General features: G+C 41.1%; 1 protein-coding gene across 5 annotated transcripts in view; it reads right to left on the bottom strand.

Annotated features, from left to right (window-relative positions):
• Positions 1 to 3,477: 3,477 nt before the first annotated feature.
• The window catches only part of atxn7l1 (ataxin 7-like 1), a 28,138-nt gene continuing 13,339 nt past the window's right edge, over positions 3,478 to 18,276 (bottom strand). For 2 of the 5 annotated variants that reach the window (XM_038738896.1, XM_038738895.1), the window contains 11 exons: positions 18,093 to 18,204; positions 17,374 to 17,572; positions 16,844 to 17,256; positions 13,731 to 13,813; positions 11,855 to 12,099; positions 10,339 to 10,549; positions 9,477 to 9,598; positions 8,462 to 8,980; positions 7,654 to 7,906; positions 7,428 to 7,478; positions 3,478 to 7,224 (listed from right to left, as the gene is read on the bottom strand). In XM_038738896.1, the coding sequence (XP_038594824.1) occupies positions 7,452 to 7,478; positions 7,654 to 7,906; positions 8,462 to 8,980; positions 9,477 to 9,598; positions 10,339 to 10,549; positions 11,855 to 12,099; positions 13,731 to 13,813; positions 16,844 to 17,256; positions 17,374 to 17,572; positions 18,093 to 18,108 (2,088 nt within the window). In that variant the 5' untranslated portion in view covers positions 18,109 to 18,204 and the 3' untranslated portion in view covers positions 3,478 to 7,224; positions 7,428 to 7,451. The remainder of the gene's footprint in view (positions 7,225 to 7,427; positions 7,479 to 7,653; positions 7,907 to 8,461; positions 8,981 to 9,476; positions 9,599 to 10,338; positions 10,550 to 11,854; positions 12,100 to 13,730; positions 13,814 to 16,843; positions 17,257 to 17,373; positions 17,573 to 18,092; positions 18,205 to 18,276) is intronic. The other 3 variants (XM_038738900.1, XM_038738897.1, XM_038738899.1) reach the window with 3 other exon arrangements.

The following is an 18,276-nucleotide window of genomic DNA, read 5'->3' as shown; positions in this document are numbered from 1 at the left end:
CAATATTAAATGAGCCAGTTCGCTGACTTTTTGACTCCTCTATATTTGTGGTAATGTTACACAACATTTTAAAGTAGGGTGGTGATGGTGCAATGGATAAGACACATGCCTTTGGTGTGAAAGACCCAGGTTCAATTCCCCACTGTGACCTATCTACTAATGTGTCCCTGAGCAAGACACTTAACCCCTAGTTGCTCCAGAGGCATGCGACCTCTGACATGTATAGCAATTGTAAGTTGCTTTGGATAAAAGCGACCGCTAAACGAATAAATGTAACGTTAACGTCATCCCATGTTTCCTTGTATGGATGCTGTTCAGCAAAATTTTTATAGTCTTGCTTTAAGGTTTATTACAGATATTATACAACTAAAATGGGGCAATGTAAGAACAGTATTTCTTTTTGTTGTTAGCTGCGATCTCTCTGCGGTCACAGTTTCTTTTTTTGGTGTTTTCCACTCTGAGGGTCTACAGTCACATCTGACTCAGACATGAGGACAAACTAGATGTTCTCCGCAACAGTGGCAAGAAGGACTTGCAAGGGCAAGACAATTATCAGTGCTCACTGCAGGCAAAATGTTGGAAAAAAGATCTAAGAAAATGTTATATGGTGTTATGGAATCTGGGTTTTTGCATGCCCAGATATAGTCATGTTACTAGAATACAAATATAATGAACAAAATTATAAATGCAACACTTTTGTTTTTCCCCCATTCATCATGGGCTAAACTCAAAGATCTAAGACTTTCTCTATGCACACAAAAGGCCTATTGAGCATGTTTGGGATGCTCTGGATCGGCATATACGACAGCGTGTTCCAGGTCCTGCCAATATCCAGCAACTTCACACAGCCACTGAAGAGGAGTGGACCAACATTCCACAATCACCAACCTGATCAACTCTTTGCGAAGGAGATGTGTTGCACTGATTGAGGCAAATGGTGGTCACACCAGATACTGACTGGTTTCTGGACCCCCCCAATACAGTGAAACTGCACATTTTCGAGTGGCCTTTTATTGTAGCCAGCCTAAGACCCACCTGTGCAATACCCATGCTGTCTGATCTGCATCTTGATATGCCATACCTGTTAGGTGGATGGATTATCTCAGCAAAGGAGAAGTGCTCATTAACACAGATTGACAGATTTTTTAACTATATTCAAGAGGAATAGGCCTTTTGTGTACATGGAGAAGGTCTTAGATCTTTGAGTTCAGCTCATGATGAATGGGGGCAAAAACAAAAGTGTTGCGTTTATAATTTTGTTCACTGTATGTATATGGTTTAGTGTGCAATAAATGATCCTGATGATACAGACTAGATGGACAAGACATGGCTAACACCTTTTAAATTAAAATGGCTAAGTAGCTGAATCCAGGTACAAGCTGTGCTCCCTTTCTCAATCAATGAAATGGGCATTAAACATAATAATAGACAGAAAAGCCGGTTAATAAGGCTCTACTAGCCTTGTAAATTTGGGTGAAACCATTTTCCTGCTAAATCCTTTGTGAGTTACAATTCATATCAACATTTATGTAATCAGGAAAATTATCAAAGCCAGCCTCTGTTTCAAGGTTGATGTTAAATGTTATTGATTTTTCCCATTTGTCAATATGTTAGGAATGACGTGTGAGCCCTACCACACGACACACACTGGGTTTGATCTAGAAACGAAGCAGCAAAATAAACAATATAAGTGAACTGTATACCAAACTGATTTTGCGCATTGGCAGGGCATTCTTTACCACATTGCTTGCTGAAGATGAGCAGAAGGAATATGACGCTCACTGTTAGTATCATTACAAAAATGCATTATTTACATTTTCCTGATCTCTTTTCATGAAGCTTCACAGGTAAGGAAAAGTTCAACAAATCACAGGAGAGAGAGACAGAGAGAGATTGAATGCTCAGCGCTGAGCAGATATCGGACAGCGTCTTTTATCAGAGTGGGGATCTTGCCACTATAAACAATAACATACAACCAGCGCTTTAAAGTGAGAAGGGCAGTAAAATGTCTGACTTAATGTTTTATCATGGTTTCCCATTTCATTTTTTTCTTACAGTACAACAGATGGACATTATCAAAGAGGATTTTGTCTGTGCGGACGTTGCAGCATTAATGAAAGAGTTTGACCACCAAAGGGAAATAATCAGTCTTCAACAAAACGCTCCAAGATGTAGACTGTGTACCAAGACAGGGGGACTGAGCCATGTTAAAAGACTGTATTTCTAACTAATAAGCAGTGTTTTAATGGTTGATAAAGGGTGGAATAAAGAATCAGCTTAGCTCCTACTACCAGAACCAAGAGGGACTCCCAAAGATCTTACGCACTTAATTAGGTGCTCCACAAAATTTGTTTTTCATTTCATTTCCTTGCCAACAGAAGTATTTTGCCCCAGGAGCTATACTGTGAAGAGAGAACACACTGTGCTTTTGTGTTATCAGCCTTTAGAGCTGGACCTTAACCTGACAAGTCATCCTGCTACAGAGAAGAAGCTTCAGTCACAATCCAAGATCCTCGTTCTAAATTTAGTATTAAGAAAAATCTGGTTAGATTACACCGAAACATAAGTTAATAACATGTTATGTTTTAATTCAATACCACGTACACTTTGAAAGAGTCTAAATGGTGCTGCAAGTCACTTTAATTTACGTGATTTATGTTTTATCATAACAAGTGACGGATCATAAAAGAAAAATATAAAAGACTAAATGTTGGCTGTATGTAGGCACCACAATGCTTTGGACTAAATGCTAATGTCAGCATGCTAACATTCTTATGTTTAGCATGTTAGTCAACTAACATTGGCTACTTAACACAAAATACAGCGGAGGCTTATGGGAATGCCATTAGATTTAAAGGTTTAAGGCCAGTTAAGACAGTATTGGACAAATTTTAAATTTTCTCATATGATCTTGCTACATGAAAATCAAGGGACCACCAAAGTTATTAGAATCGATCCTCTTTGGGGACCATTAAAATATGTAAAATGTTTTGGATCCATGTAATGGTTGGAAAACATTTCACGAAAAGCTAAAAATTTCCACCTGCTGGTGGCACTACATTAAAAAGAAAGGAGATCGCCACCGTTGGACTAATCCCTTTCATCAAACCGTATCTACGGATCCAAATAGTGGATCAGCATCACCATCACTGGAGCCAGGATGCTAGGAAAAAATCCTGAAAACAAAAGTTTGAAAAAGTATTTCTAGATTTCAGCACAGTTCAGGGTTTTCAATGTTGAAAATGGCAATTACAGACGTATCTGATAAAATGTAAGCACAAAATATATAATTTAAGTTCCTTCATGAAACACAGACACTTTTTTGCTCTTGTCCAGCAATACAAAATCATGTGAAAACATTGAACGGGTAGTTGCAATAATGACAAGAATATATGCAAACCAAACAAACATCCATCATCAGTGGGACTTTGCCTTCCATTTCACATGCTGCATCTTTGATTTACAAATAACACAACATCCACTTTCAATCATTTAATAAAAGCTTAGATATAAGACCTTTTTTTTCAGCAAGCGTTCAGTTGTTTTGATGTGAAATACATTTTCTGAACCAACTGCAGTGAGAGTGAATCAACCCCAAGTCTAACAAGGCATTTTCAGAAATTCAACATTCACCACCAGCGTGGATCAGCAAAAACAGTCTGCTGGTTTAGGGGCCCATTCACCATGAATATACTCTTCATCTTCTATTACTGTAGTTGCCAGAAACACTTTTACAAATATATAGATGTAGATTTTTTTTATATTTCAGATATTTATATAAATAGAAGTTGATTAAAAATCTGGGCATTATGACAAAGTGCAAAAAAAGAAAGGAGGGTTTAAAAAAAACAACAACTGTTAAATACCTCCATAAACTTCAAGCCAATATACAACTCTGACATCAACATCCATGAGCTTTGTCTTAATTTTAGCTGCAACAGACTAACTTCCCATTTCTATAAACAGTGAGCCAGGGTGGCATTGCCCAAAAACATCATAGCGCTAAGTTATCTTTCATTTGTAGATACATGTGAGAGGACACTCAGTGGAAAATAAATCTTGTCACCTGAACATAGATTCCCGCCACAACCATGGTTTTCAGCCATTAAACCCACATAAAACATCTATACACTAGTACATCTGTTGGTATGTTGCGTTAAACAGAGAACATAGTGGAAAAAGTTTATAATGTAACTGTAGGCATGTTAACCAGTTAACCAATAAACCATGTGTATCTACAGTCAAATGAAAACCACTGAGCCCGTATCACTAAACTGCTACACAATCTCACACACTGATGAATAAAGTGTCATCATGGGAAGCACTTGGGAAAAGCACAACACAAATACAAATGATTATGTACAATTCATTCATTGTTAGTGCTCAGATGCTTTAGAGACCAAAACAGAACAAAACAAACAAACCAATCCTAGGTCTGTCCATTGAAGCAGTTGGCAAGTACCAGGTGGGAGCGGCTTCTCTCTGCCATCAAGCAAATCAAAATGCTTTCAGTTATTTTAGCTTCATCAGCAACACTGGATGAATACACAGGGTACGTTTCAGACAGTTTGAAGGTCTTTACTATTTGGTTTTTTGACATATTATGGCATTGCGATTTAAGCAAAGAAATCGCCCCACATTTTATGATTTCAGCATTTTCCTTGTACCTCCAACCATGTTTGTGTCACTTTGGACGTGAAGTTGTGGCAATGAGCTGCGACAGAAAACATATGCTGTGATTGAATTTTAATCATGAATTTCCCCTTTCAATGTTGTCGCTCCAATCAGCACTAGTTTGGTACACCAGTTGCTGTATGTGTGCATCTTGTAGACAATTATATTATTAAAGGCTCACAGGAATGGCTATACTGCATTTCCAGTGCAGTGAGCCACTGATGGGTATAAGCTGATAAGTGAAGGCATTTTGACCTGGCTTTGATTTTACATACACAACAGAGACTACACCTGACTGGAAAAAATATAGCAATAGTTTTGAACATTGGAAGAAGTATGAAAAAGGGTGGAACCACAGGCAAACAGGAATGTGGGGCCCTTTATATGAAAATACTAACCAGGGCCTGGTTTCACAAAATTAACCTTTGTTCATTAGCCAGAGATGAATTGTGCTGCCGGGCGCAGAGCTATTAGAAATGTGAAGAGAAATACTGGTCAACTGATATTCTGTACCATCCCCTCCTAGGTTTGACAAGATCTAAAGAGGAGGACGTCTTGACAAAGTGATGATCGAGGTTCATTAAAGTACTTTGGTCATGTGATGACACCTGAGCCATCTCCATGGCAACTGAGTAAACTCCATCTGCTGATGACGGCTGTTGCTCAGTCCCAATTTCAAACTACACGCTAATTCTGTACAGGTTTGAGTATGTAATGTGCTCACACTGCCAGAAAGATGTAGCAACATAAACAAAAAACACTATTAAGCTTGTAGCTTCCCATCTGTAGGTGGATATATTGTGTAATTTCCTCTTTAAACTGTTAAAATAGCTGTTTCTTGTATACCAACTGCAAAAAAAAGTACACTATAATGATTAGTAAATAGTACATACTCTACAATTAGTAACTTTTATGGACGTTTATGGTGAGATGGGGTTGAAAGCTATGCGAGTGTTCCTTGAGTCAAGATATTTTTTTTTAGGCAACATAATTAGCCAGACTTAACTAGTTAGTAGTTATTAGAACAGGCCTGAATAAAAACATTTTTTGAATTGACCACAACTTGAGCAGAACTGGCCACAAATACATATTCATTTTCAAAAAAACATGGTAATGAACAAATTCTTGAAGATTTTGAGAAACCAGGCCAATCTCATCAATATTATTTAACATGGACCAAGCTAGAAGGGCAAAATGCTCCCTCTCTTCAGCTCATATTTAGTAAAAGGGGACAATTATTAATAAATACAAAAATACTAACACATATGTACACATTTTCAACATTATGAACAATCATAATACTTTCAACATTTCTTCAAGATACCATAGAAATCTATCTTTTGCTCAAAAAGTCACTGTAGCTCAAACCTTGATGGTCAGTTAGAAAACAAACATCATTTTAAAACGATAAATTATTATACAAAAAACAAATAAACAAAACGATCCAACTCCGTAGTAATAATTCCTTTTTGGATGCAAGTCCTGACACACAGACAGGAGTTTGTGTTTCTTGCAACATTTAAAACCAGAATGAAGAAAAAACTTCTTCAAAATAAAATCTGATTTCTTCCTATATTGAAATACAATGCATTGACGCGGCGGCGTAACACAGGCGACTTTCTTCCCTTGTGCAAACAGGTCCTCGTGTGGCACTGCTGGAGACTGCTCTGGAGTCAGTGAAGAGGGAAGCAAGGGGAAGTGAGGGCAGTAAGTGCACTTTGAACACAGGCATGCTGGGATGGATTGGGGGGGGGGGTTAAAGGAAAAAAGAGAATTGTGGATAAGTTGTTTGATATAAAGGGTAGTAAAGAAAGACAGAGAGTAATAAAGAAAAAGGAGGAGGTTAAAAGAGGAGAAAAGGCTGGATAAAACCCAACTACAACTGCTGTTGTCCCTTCCATCTTTGAGGAAGAGGAAAAGCAAAAATCAAGAGAAAGACAGAAAATGGGAGTGGGGTGGGGCAGTTGACGTGGCATAGCCAAAGGCTGAGTCCTACAGTAGTCGTGTCCGTAGGTCCTTCAACCATCTAACTCCCAAAAAACAATCAGGGACCTCTTTCCTTGTCAGCTGACAGGATACAGCAACCAGGAAAATGGTCACAACAACCAGAAAATCACCTGGTTATGAAAAACATAGTCTCCCCAAAAATGTTACAGTGGTTGTCATGTTATTGACAATTCCTTGAAAACTGTGCGAGGCAAATTCCCTTTTTTCAGAGGATGAGTTTTTGGATTCCACTGTCTTGTTCTGAACAGACCGCGGCCACAGTGATGCACAGCAGCTTTCCATCGGAAGCTTTTCCGTAATACGGAGGTGGACAGCGGAATTGACTGCCAGCCGGCTGGGGGTAAAGACTCCAGAGCCCCAATGTCACAGTGGGTGTACTGAACTGTCACTGGGTAAATAGGGGTGACATCACCGAGATGAAGCAGTCTGATTGGCGCTCTCAGTGGAAGAGCAGTGAGGTCAAAGGTCACAAACGGTAGTGGCCTGCACAGCTGCCCAACATTCAGTCCATGAAACAGGTTTCTGTCAGTGATGCAACTTGGCCTGCAGGGAGAGGAAGACAGAGACTTGTTAATTGGCTTTCTTTTATTACTGGTTCAATGACAGGTTTACTGTGTTTAAAGCGTCTTTGTCCAAGCTTTCAGCCACATCTTATGATCTTCTTTAGTAGATAGTTTGCTCAGTTATCATCATCGTAACCTGTGTCTCTGTTCAAGGACCGCCTGTTATGTGCCAGAGCTGAATACCTAGGCCATGTGATGACAGCTGGGCTATCTCCATGGCAGCTGGTCCATCACCTGATGAAGACCATTAGATATGGTTAAAAGCTCAGAGGAAAGCTATTAAGTAGTATTTTCAACTTCTTCCATGCAATGGATGTAAAGGTGGTAAACATGTTTTGACAATTCAGAATTGAGCACACTATTATCCCCTTACTATAATTTAAAGACACTGCCTGCATGTGACACCTACTTGTCTTGGGGATTCGGGCCCTGAAGCCAGTATTCCCCCGCTGTCGCTCCCACTGCCACAGAGGCTCTCCAACCCGCCTGGCCTGCTCAGCTTGCTGGCCTTCCCTCTGTAAGAGCTGGGACTCCTCCTCTTCCTCCCTTCTGCTCCTCCCCCATAAGCCAAAGGTCCGGAGGGGGGGGGCAGGGGCTGATGGGGGGAGGAGGCAGGCTCCCTGTTGGGTGAGTGGGGTATACTGGTTGTGCCAAGTTCCCGACTGGAGAGGACCAGAAGAGGAGGGAAAACTGCTGTTAATGATATATAGTACACAGTGGGATCTATTTGGGCTGGTGTAAAATCATCACAGCAGATTTTACAGGGCTGTAGGAAAGCCAAACACCTGTCATCACAGCTTCTGCACTGCTGGCACTGTCCTCTCTATTTACACACTCCTCTACTTTTAATAAATCTCCCACTCAAGTGTTTCTCTACATACTGTAATATGTAATGCTTGCTGAACCTGTTTTGTGCTGTTTCTAATCCTAGCTACAATCAAAATGTCCTTTGTTAGACCAATAAAAGATACTGATGTTTTATGTTAGGGCATTATGTTGAACACATTTAGCTGATGCTCTTGTACAGAAGGACTTTAATAAGTGAACAGATTCTCACTCCAGTATCTTCCAGTGGATCTTTAATAATGACTTAATTCTGCATAAGTAATTAAACAACTGTTATTCAAGCCTGCATACAAAGATAAATGTTTAAAAAAAGTTCAGGGCTGATGACAAATTCCTATAAATGTCTAAACTTTAAACAGCCCTGTCCCCACCTGTTCTGTGAGCTGTGGCTTTGAGATCCTTCTGCTCTGGATAGCCAGTCGTCTCTGCTGCTCCAAAGTGTGCTTCCCCCACGTCCAAGTCCCTTTTTCCTGGCTGGAGTTGTTGCTGATATCCCCCCCGAACTTTGTAATATTGGATGATAGCTGCTGCCGTTCCTCTTATGATTATCCACAGTGGGAAACAAGGAAGAAGAAGAAGAAGGAGGAAAGGATGTTGAGGAGGAGTAGGGAGAGTTTTTTCTCTTCTTAGATCCCACAGAGTCCTCTATGTCTTTGGATGGGCGGCTGGCTTTATGCGTGCCGTTACGGGCTTTACCCGGTGTGGAAACTTGGCCAATGGGCTGCGCAGCGTCTCGAATGCTGAACACCCCGGCCATCGATGCAGACTGAGAAAATGTGGCTGTGTAGGAGAGGGAGTTGGAGGGGGAGGAGAGCAGAGGCGACGTGACGGAGGAGACGGGGGAGGTACCAGAGGAGGAGAGGAGGCTCTCAGCAGCCAGAGGCACCTTCCTGAAATAGGAAGAGGATCTTTTAAATGAGAAATGCTTCACTGCCCATATAAACCTTAAAAAGATAGGGTAGGCAGTTTATTTCAAAAGCATTTACTGTTATATTTGATGAAACTCTCTTTACATCCTGACAGTAATCAATCAATCAATCAATCAATCAGATGACAAAAGATGGTCTGAATGAAATGAAAATGTGTTTTGGGGAAGTAGCCTGAAGGGAGGGGGTGGGATTTGTCTTCTTTAGTATTTGTACTGTTCTCTCTAGTACGCTTTAATTTATATTAACAGGTGTCTTGTTTGATTTACAAGTGACATGAACAAACACTTCCTGGCTATGTATTAAATTATATTTTTCATTCCTTCATAAAGCAGACTGGCACACATGTCACTTCCTCTCATATTTACATCTGTTTATAGTGACAATAAATCTACTTTTTACTCATCCTGAGCTCTGTGTTGAAACAATTTATCCAGAGTGTATATTCATTCGCACTCACCTCCACATCTGTGCGTTAAGGTGTTTCTCCACCATGTTCTGTAGCGCCAGCCTCATCCTGTCCCATCGCCTGTCGAACACATAGTGGCCCCGTCCCATGAGCCTACTGCTGAACATGCAAAACTGGAGGGAGAAAGAAGAAAGAGGGTAAAAGGGATTGGGACAGCAAGGATGTAAGGTGAGGCATGGAGAGAGCCGTTAATGGGAGAAGAGGAGAAGGCACGTGAGATGGGAGGTACATGGAGAGGTAAAAGAAAAAAAGACAGGCAGATGTAGAGGACGCAGAGAAAAACAAAAGAAAAAAAGTGAGAGAGAAACAGGGGAGGAAGTAAGAGGTGTGTAGGGCAGGATGTAGAGTGAAAGAGGCGTCGAATGACAGAAACAGAGAGATAGATTGAAAAGAACAGATGACCAAGACAGAGCAGAGAGGAAATGGAAAAATACCAAAATTAAGACTGACTGATATGAAAGATGATCTAACACAACTATCCAAGGAAGGTTTTATGAAGTGCTAGTGAACTTTGCTGAGGATCGTTGAAGCTTCTTCAGTTCAGAACTGTATCTACAATCAAGTCCAGCTTGCCCCTTAGTTTCTAGTAGAAGACGCAAATTTCTGTACAATGCGACATACTGACATCATACAACACTACCCTTACCTCTTTTTTGTACTGGAAACACTTACGAGCTACACCTGAGTCTGGACACTGACAAAAATAATTTCTCTAAATAGCATATTATATGTTTACCTGCGGGGTAAAAAAGGAAAATGTTGCCTCAAACTTGTGCAAATGGGCATTTATTGCCCCAAGGTTATGGACCAGAAAGATGTCTCTTAGTGCAGCATTAGTAGTCAAAGAATTTACCCCTAAAGGCTGTGGGTGGTGACTGGAATAGCGAAAGGCAGGTCTGTCAGTGTCCTCTTGAGTCTCTGCGTCTCCCTCATCACTGGAAAGTCGACTGCCGTCACCTGCTGCTGTCACCCAACTGTGGGGAGACGGCTCTGGGTTAGGGGCCGGGGCAGGAGCTGGTGCTGAGGGCAGAGGACTGGAGGTGGAGGAGGAGGAGCCTGGAACCCTGGGGAGTACATGTTAGAAATAGAGAAGGGTGAATAAAAGAAAAGAAAAGGTGAGGGAGTAAAGTGAAAGAGTGAGAGGGAAATAGAAATGAGGAGAAGAGAACATGAGAAAGAGCGGGGGTAACCAGAGAGAGAAAAGCGATAAAGAGAAGGAAGTGATAAAAGAAAAAAAGTAATGGAGATGAGGGGAGAGAACGGGAGAGGACAAATAAATAGAGGAAAAGAGTGAAGAAGAAAGAGAGAAAAGAAAAAGAGGGGAAGAAAACAAGATTGATGGACAGAGCGGAAGAAAAAGTAAAGGGAGAAAAAAATACAGAAAAGTCTTAACAGATAACACAAAAGCTCATGTCACATCTAAACCAACATGTTTGCTACAGTGACAAAACCCCAGATAACTTCCTTTTTCAAACAGATCATCATCTTGTAAGCAGAAAGAGGAAATCAGTTTCTCACAACACTTTCACAAGGGCAGGCATTGTTTCTCCCTACTACGCTCTTGTTTACAGCATCCCCTGGTGGAAAAAACAAGAACACACAAGGATTTCCCATGCACCCCATGTCTGGTGCCCAGTGTATTTAAAATGCCACTAGTGTGAAAATCCTCATATTTAAGTAAAAGTAAAGTAAAGTAAAATTGCTTTAAAATGACAATTAAAAGTCACTCATTACCAACCATCTACCACTGGGTAGATTATGTGCAAAAGTATCCAAAATAAACAAGTACACGTAAAAAAGGCTTTATAAACAAATAAGAATTTTAATTCAGAAAGTGTTGCTTTTCCTTAAAAGTACAGATTAAACTTAACTTGATTTACATTAAGAAACAGGATACATAAAAATACAAAATAAGTTGGAATAAATGCATTTTTTGATTTTCTAATCTATTTTAAAGACACTTCGAGCTTATGTCTGGGTTACTTAAATACAAGTCAACGTAAAAGTTAGCAATTAAGGAATAGGATAATAATTGGGATATTTTGAATGTAATAAGCAACTACATATCTATTTGTGAAATTCAATGAACAATTTTGAGGTTTAAATACTTTCACCATTTATAGCACTGAAATAGTTTACGTTTGGTTTGAAATACGGACAGAGATCTGATTGATCTTTGGTAGGCTGGGTGTTCAGGTTTCAATGTTTTTGAGTGTCTTAATTCATTCAATTTGAGAAACCTGACTTTTAGACTTGGCATACATTTTTAGATCTAACAATTACAACTTGAACTTTGTATTTGTTTTTTGAATATCAGACACGTGATCAAATTCAAAGTTAGTTATTCAGACAATATTTTTATGACCTACCTGGGTATGTGTGCATTTGCCAGCCTTAGCTTCAGTGTGGACAGGGGTCGTCCATTTTGGCATTGAGGCTTGCTGGGACATGGGGTCTCTTGTGATGTTATACTCTGGCTGCTGCCTTCCTTTCCTCCCAGCGTTGCATCCCTGTCTTTCTCCTTCTCCTTCGCTCGCCCCTTGTGTTCAGCCAGGAGGATGTCGAAATGTTTCCTCCGGCCCGGGACGGCTCGCCGGTGGGTTAAAGAGTGAGTCTGTAACAGCCAACAAATACAGACAAAAAATAAGCACCACATGTTATATCAGGTATTACGTTATTTCTACACAGACTTTAAAGTATTGATCAGTGAAGAATTCAGAGTGTAGCTCAAACAGCAGGGCTGATGGCTGCACTCACAGGGGCTTGAAACATGGTGCTCTGGTTTCAGGAAAGTTTCCATAATCCCTGCACTATGCTGCTGCTCAAGTCACACCAGACTATCACGGGTAAATATTGTCAGTGCATGGTGAGCTTCTCAACCCTTCCAACTTCTTTGGAAGGTAGGCAGTTACCAAACATTTGGTTTTCCAATATAAATGTGTCTGTGAGGCTGGCGAAAAACTGGTTTGAACAGGTAGTATAGCTTGTGAAAGGAAAAATCTTTCCTGTACTCACTCAAAGGTCATATTGAGCGGAGGGACCTCTTCAAATGCTTTAAATCCCAGTAGGTATATCTTATATACCCATAAATACCATGACTGCTAAGTAACTGTGGTTAAGTCATCAATTTAAAGAGGCACTTCTCCAATTTTACATGGGGTTTGGTTTACTCATGAGTATTACTCAGCCTATAAAAACAGTTGTACAAAGCTTTCTTAAGTCTGAGAGGATAACAGGGTTACCTCAGGTTGGGCTTAGAAACAACTAACAGTTACAAACTGGAGGTGTGGAGTTGGAAAGACATGGGCAATAACCATGCAGGGAGGACATACTGAAAGACGCTATCCGAATGCATTATGGGAATTGTAGCTTGACCCATACTAGAGACCAACGGTTGGATTCAACAGAGCAAGCCAACGGGTATGGGCAAAACTTTCCACGAAACATCACTTAAACTCCAGTAAAACATTTCGTTTTCGGGTTTCTCCTGCAGGTTCAGGAGCGTCTTAAGACACTCGTTGCCTCCTATAAGCCGGTAGGATGTACACCGTAATCTATAACCACTTTTAAGAGCAATCTGAGTTACAATGCTTTTTGAAAACACCTCTGAAGCTTAAGAAGGTTTATAAAAGGGATTTACAATCATCTTTTGGGAAACAGGGTGCGGGTCCCTTTCTTGAAATTGTGGTTCTCACTGGGACTGCCAGAATAAATCTAGACATCAACAATGAGTTTCATAAAAAAAATAAAACAGATGTAGACATGACTATTCTCACCCACCACTCAACTAAAATCAACATGCTAGCTTGATGCATCTTTAATTACTTAATAACCAGTTTGAAGTGATTAGTAAAGCTTGCTAGAAGTAATTAAAGGGCAGTAAAATACAAGTTTTACTGCTGAAAGATGTTGTAGCCTTATCCAACATCTATAATTACCTCATCAAGGGAAGTGCAGGCTCTATAATGCTTCAGCACTGCTACCCCACATTAACTGAGAAATGGGAAGTGCAGACGAAACACGGAGGCAGACAGGGCGGCAGACAGGGGGTCATAGCTGTGATTGGAGTCCTACAGTAGTGATGTTAGTGCACACTTCAATATTATTACTCTAATAAACAAACAAAGCTGCTTTCCTGGTCTGACCGCCTTAGAGGGGAAGCAGGAAGAAGGGTCAGAAACTATCATCGACTCCTAACAAAAATTAAAGAGGTGGGTGCATATCCTGTGGGCATATCTGAGTTACCTTGCAGGTGAGAGACCGCGTGCAGGGTCGTTTAGTCTCGGGGTCCTGAACTCCACAGTGCTTGTTAGGATCAAACACTCTCCCTGTAAAACATGAACACACACACACGCGCAAATTACATGGGTATTAAAGGCTATCATTTAGTAATTTCTTCCTTCCATCCTTCAAGTATTAAAATCACATTTACTGGGAGTGGGAGCCTTACAGTACCACAAGTACAGTCATTTGTCTCTTTTGTCTATTCACATATTCCTTTGCTCCATTCAATCATTCAATCGTGGTCTAATCTACTGTCATCTAATAGTACTATTCAGTGTGACATCATTAGCATTGCTTCCAGTTTCAAACAGATAAACTGTACAGATCCCGCACGCTTTGACAAATTGTTCATGACAGTATGTACTAGCAGCCTAACAAGAGTCAACTGTGACTGACAGCCCAAGAAACTCTCTCCTGCTTTAATGAGTAGAATCTGAGGGGGAAACTGTACTTTAAGGATGAAATGTAAGCCTTAACTTTTAAGACCGTGTCAGTTTGCAGTCAAAGTCTCTGATGTTTACCATGAAGAGCTCTTCGTACGGCAAAATGTGTTTCATGTGACCCACCAGCTGTCATCAAAATGGATCAAACCTCATCCACACTGTCCTTAAGAAGCATGGAGTTTTCGGGGGCTTTAAGGGTTAACTTATCTTTCGTTTTGGTTTATGCTCAATCACAGCTAACTTTCATATGGCTAAACAGCCAAGACAGTTTGATTTTGCATACACATATTAACATTGTTCTTTCTTATATTTAATATTGAGTTGTTAGCCAGCCATCTGTCTAACGTTTATTGCAGTTGTGTTGGTTATTATGTTTTGCTAAAGGCTGGGCCAGCCAGTATATATGTTCCCCCTCTTTCTCATTAAGTTAGGTCTCAGTAAGTTGTTGAGTTCTGTTGTACTCCCTATTTCTTTTATTTGTAGTAAGTATAAAGCCGCCTTTTTGGGGAAAAAAAGTCCTGCTCAGCCCCTAACATCAAATAACACAGCAACAAGAGAACATAATGACAACGCAGATTTGAAACAAATCCTCAGTTAACCACAATCTCAAGTTACTGATCCACTCTGTTGCAAAACTGTGAATACTGGGGTCATCTAATTGATGTTTACAAGTGACTCTTTGGGCAATTACTTTAAAACATTCATCTTCATTTTCTCTTTCAAATAAGAGTTCTAGATATGGTTAAACCAGACCGTTCTTTTAAACTTGTTGATTGTTACCGTTTGCCTAAGCTGCCTGAATAAGTCCCTTGAGACTCTCCAGTTGATCCAGAATGCTGAGACACCTGTACGACCAAGAATCAGGAAAAAAGATCATATTTCTCCTGTATTAGTTTCTCCGCACTGGGTCCCTGTAAAATCCAGATTAGAATTCAAAATATTTCTCCTCACCTATGAATTCCTTAATGTTCAGGAACTTAAAAAGCTCAACTTAAAAAGTGCTCACAGTACCCTATTCCGCTGCGCTCCTGTGGAATCAGGTCTACAATTTAAAAAAAACATATAGTTAGGGCTGGCTCAGGTGAGCCCTGAACTATCCTTTAATTGCGCTGCTATAGGCCTAGACTGCTGGGAGACTTCCCATGATGCACTGAGCTCCTCTCTACTACTCTCCCTAAAACAAATTCTTCTAAATTAACCATTTGCTAATACTAGATGCAAACTTTTTACATCCTGAGTCAAATGGTTAATGTTTAAAAGTTAAGCCATAGAGACCTTTCAAACCAAACTTTTGTAAATGTTCTATACTGAAACAAATAGCAAATGCATTGGTCAGAAACACAGACAGACTTTTGTTGCCCCACACAAACTACCCGGCCAACAACAACCTCAAGTCAGCAAGTTATCTTAAACAGTGTTACTGTCAGAGGGCTGTAATCTAGTGCTGGCCTTTCTTATAATCCCTATAATCTTTTTGTGTTTGCAGTATGAGACAGCTCTGATAGACACGGTTGACAGGCAAACACACGAATGCAGAAACTAACATGCACTTAGACATAAACAAAGTCACATGACATGCCCACTCACAAGTTCACACAAAGTAAAAAAAAAAAAAAAAAAAGGAAGTTGAGAGCGAGAAAATTGGGTAGTGTTAACACAGACTGAAGGAAGACCCTGGTGGAAAGAGAAACCAAACAACACAGAAAGCAGAACAAGATGAGTGAGAAACAAGATGGTGATGAACATAGTCAAAGCTTACAGAAGTAGATAGGAGTCTGTGAAAGAAAGAAAAAAATTAGGCCAGAGTAGGAGTGTGTGAGAGAAACAAGGAGGTCGAGGCAGGAGGTGGAGAGCGAAAAGATGAAAAAAATAGGCACGCAGGAGGTGGGGGAAATCTCTCAAGAAGACAAGCAGCTTTCTGGCAGCGGGAGCTCGTGAATTAGAGGGTGTAAATCAGAGGCTGGGAGCACAGCGAGACACAGCACAAACAAGGAGAAAGAAGAGGGAAATGAGGAGGGGAGGAAGACGAAGAGCTGGATCGAGAGACATGATACCAATAACCAGACCCTGAAGCATCCATCACAAAACCTTTTTCACTTCATCACTTTGCATGCAAGGCCACTAGGTTAACTTGTGTGCATCAATGTTAATTTAAAAAGGAATACTCCCTTTCCCATTCTAAATCACGTGTGTTAGTGTTAGTCCAACGCTGTCCAGTCTGCAGCCAAACATTCAGGCTGGAAGCTTTCCAAAGGACATGGGGATAAGAAATAGGGAGTGTGTGAGCTCGTGAGAGCATATGCATGTATGTTTATGTAGTAAATGTAAATTTAAGGAACAAAGCCAGATATATTTGACTCTTCCTGCACAGGAATATGTTTTCTGACCTATAGGTGATGGATCCAAATCACAAACCAGCCATGAAAACGCAGGGAGGACAATCACAATGATGACAATGACATGTTCTCCACTTATTTAACAACATTTACACTCCACTAGAGGATCGTGACTGCACTGTGAAGCTCTGAAGATTAAATGAGTATCACTGTGAAATATGAAGTTGAAAAAACACACATGCACAAGGTCTTCACCTGGATCAATACAGAAAAAAAATGATATCTTAGGACTGACCTGAGAGTCTTTTCTGTGACCTGGAGGAAGTCTTCGTTCCATTTTGCTGCTTCTTCTGCAATGGCGACGACGGCAGCAAAGCACCAGCTCGGTGAGAAGGGGAAGGCGACGGGGAGGGTTTCCGGTCCAGCGTGGAAGGAGAAGGTGTAGACGGCGGTCGTCGGTCAAGCGGAGAGCGTGCCGGACTGGGCCGCCCGTCCAGAGAGGATGGAGACGTGGTGGAGCGTGGCGTGGATGGACCGCTGGTGCCGCGACCGTCAGTGAGCTTCTCGCTGGACCGTTGGGAGGCTGGGGGAGTGAGGGATGGAGGTTTGAGGGAGGAAGGGGAGGAGGAGGTGATGCGTACATGTGACGCTGAGCCGGCTCGGTTGAGGCAAGGCATCTTCTCCAGGCTCACCACTGGAAGGGAAACACTGAAGAGGGGAAAAGAGCAGTGAAAACATTGTATAACTGGAAGATTTGGAAGCAGAAGAATTAGTATGCTGCTTTTTATGAAACCAAGAAAATTTGAATTAAAATAAAGGGCCCACCAAGTCTTGTTCCGTGCCCCCTTTGGTGGGTAGACAGCAAGTGGAGCCTTGCTGAAGCGGGAGTGAGGATAATCTTTAGGGACCCTGAAGGCCAGTGTGTCCCCAGGACTGGGAGTCACAGCCGGGGCCACTGCAGGTGCTTTGGGCTTCATTGGGGCCACGGGGCTCCTGGAGGAGACAGGGGAGACGTGGCGCTTCTCTGAAACAAGACAGCAGAGACAAAGATCTTATGTATAAGGTCACACAAAAACACACTTAACACACCAAGACACACTCCTACTATCAGGATCATGCATTGCTAGCGGGTACTTCTTGGATCTGGGTACTTTTTTGGATCTAAATTTGCATCTTTACACATTTACACCAACTTTTGTTGTTTTTTTTACCCTGCTTAGGTGCCAGATGGCTGTGTTGTAACACAGGAGAGACAAATCTGTGCCAGAACCTTTCCACAAAAAGAATGAAGTATTTACAATTCAATTAAGTGTACTTATCTCTAATTAGCAACTTGCCTGACACCATCTGAAGTGTCCTTGTGTGAAAACTCCACCGATCTGTTATTATGTGAAGTTCAAACAAGAGCAACAATTTTTACTTTTTGACCCAGATCTGATCAGAATGCAGAAGTGAAAGGATGCTGAGACACAGAAAGAAACAGAGGGGAATAAATCACAAGGCAGCGGTGAAAAAAGTAGGAGAGGAGCAGAGCTCACACTTACGGTTTTTGCTATGCATGTCTTTGTGGGAGAAGGGTGGGGAGGGAATGGGGGGGTGTGGTCCAGGAGTGTGTCTCTCTTTGACTGTCTCACAGGAAAACTACACCCCTGCTACCTGCATGAAAACAGAGGGGTAAAGATAAAGATGGAGAGAAATGAGGTGTGGAATACACACCGCACACAAAGT

The sequence above is a fragment of the Micropterus salmoides genome, unplaced genomic scaffold (assembly GCF_014851395.1).
Source record: "Micropterus salmoides isolate LMB-PRFRI ecotype aquatic unplaced genomic scaffold, ASM1485139v1 Ms_hic_scaffold_23, whole genome shotgun sequence".
In the NCBI taxonomy this organism is placed as follows: Eukaryota; Metazoa; Chordata; class Actinopteri; order Centrarchiformes; family Centrarchidae; genus Micropterus; species Micropterus salmoides.
This window is presented reverse-complemented; position numbering and strand designations above follow the sequence as displayed.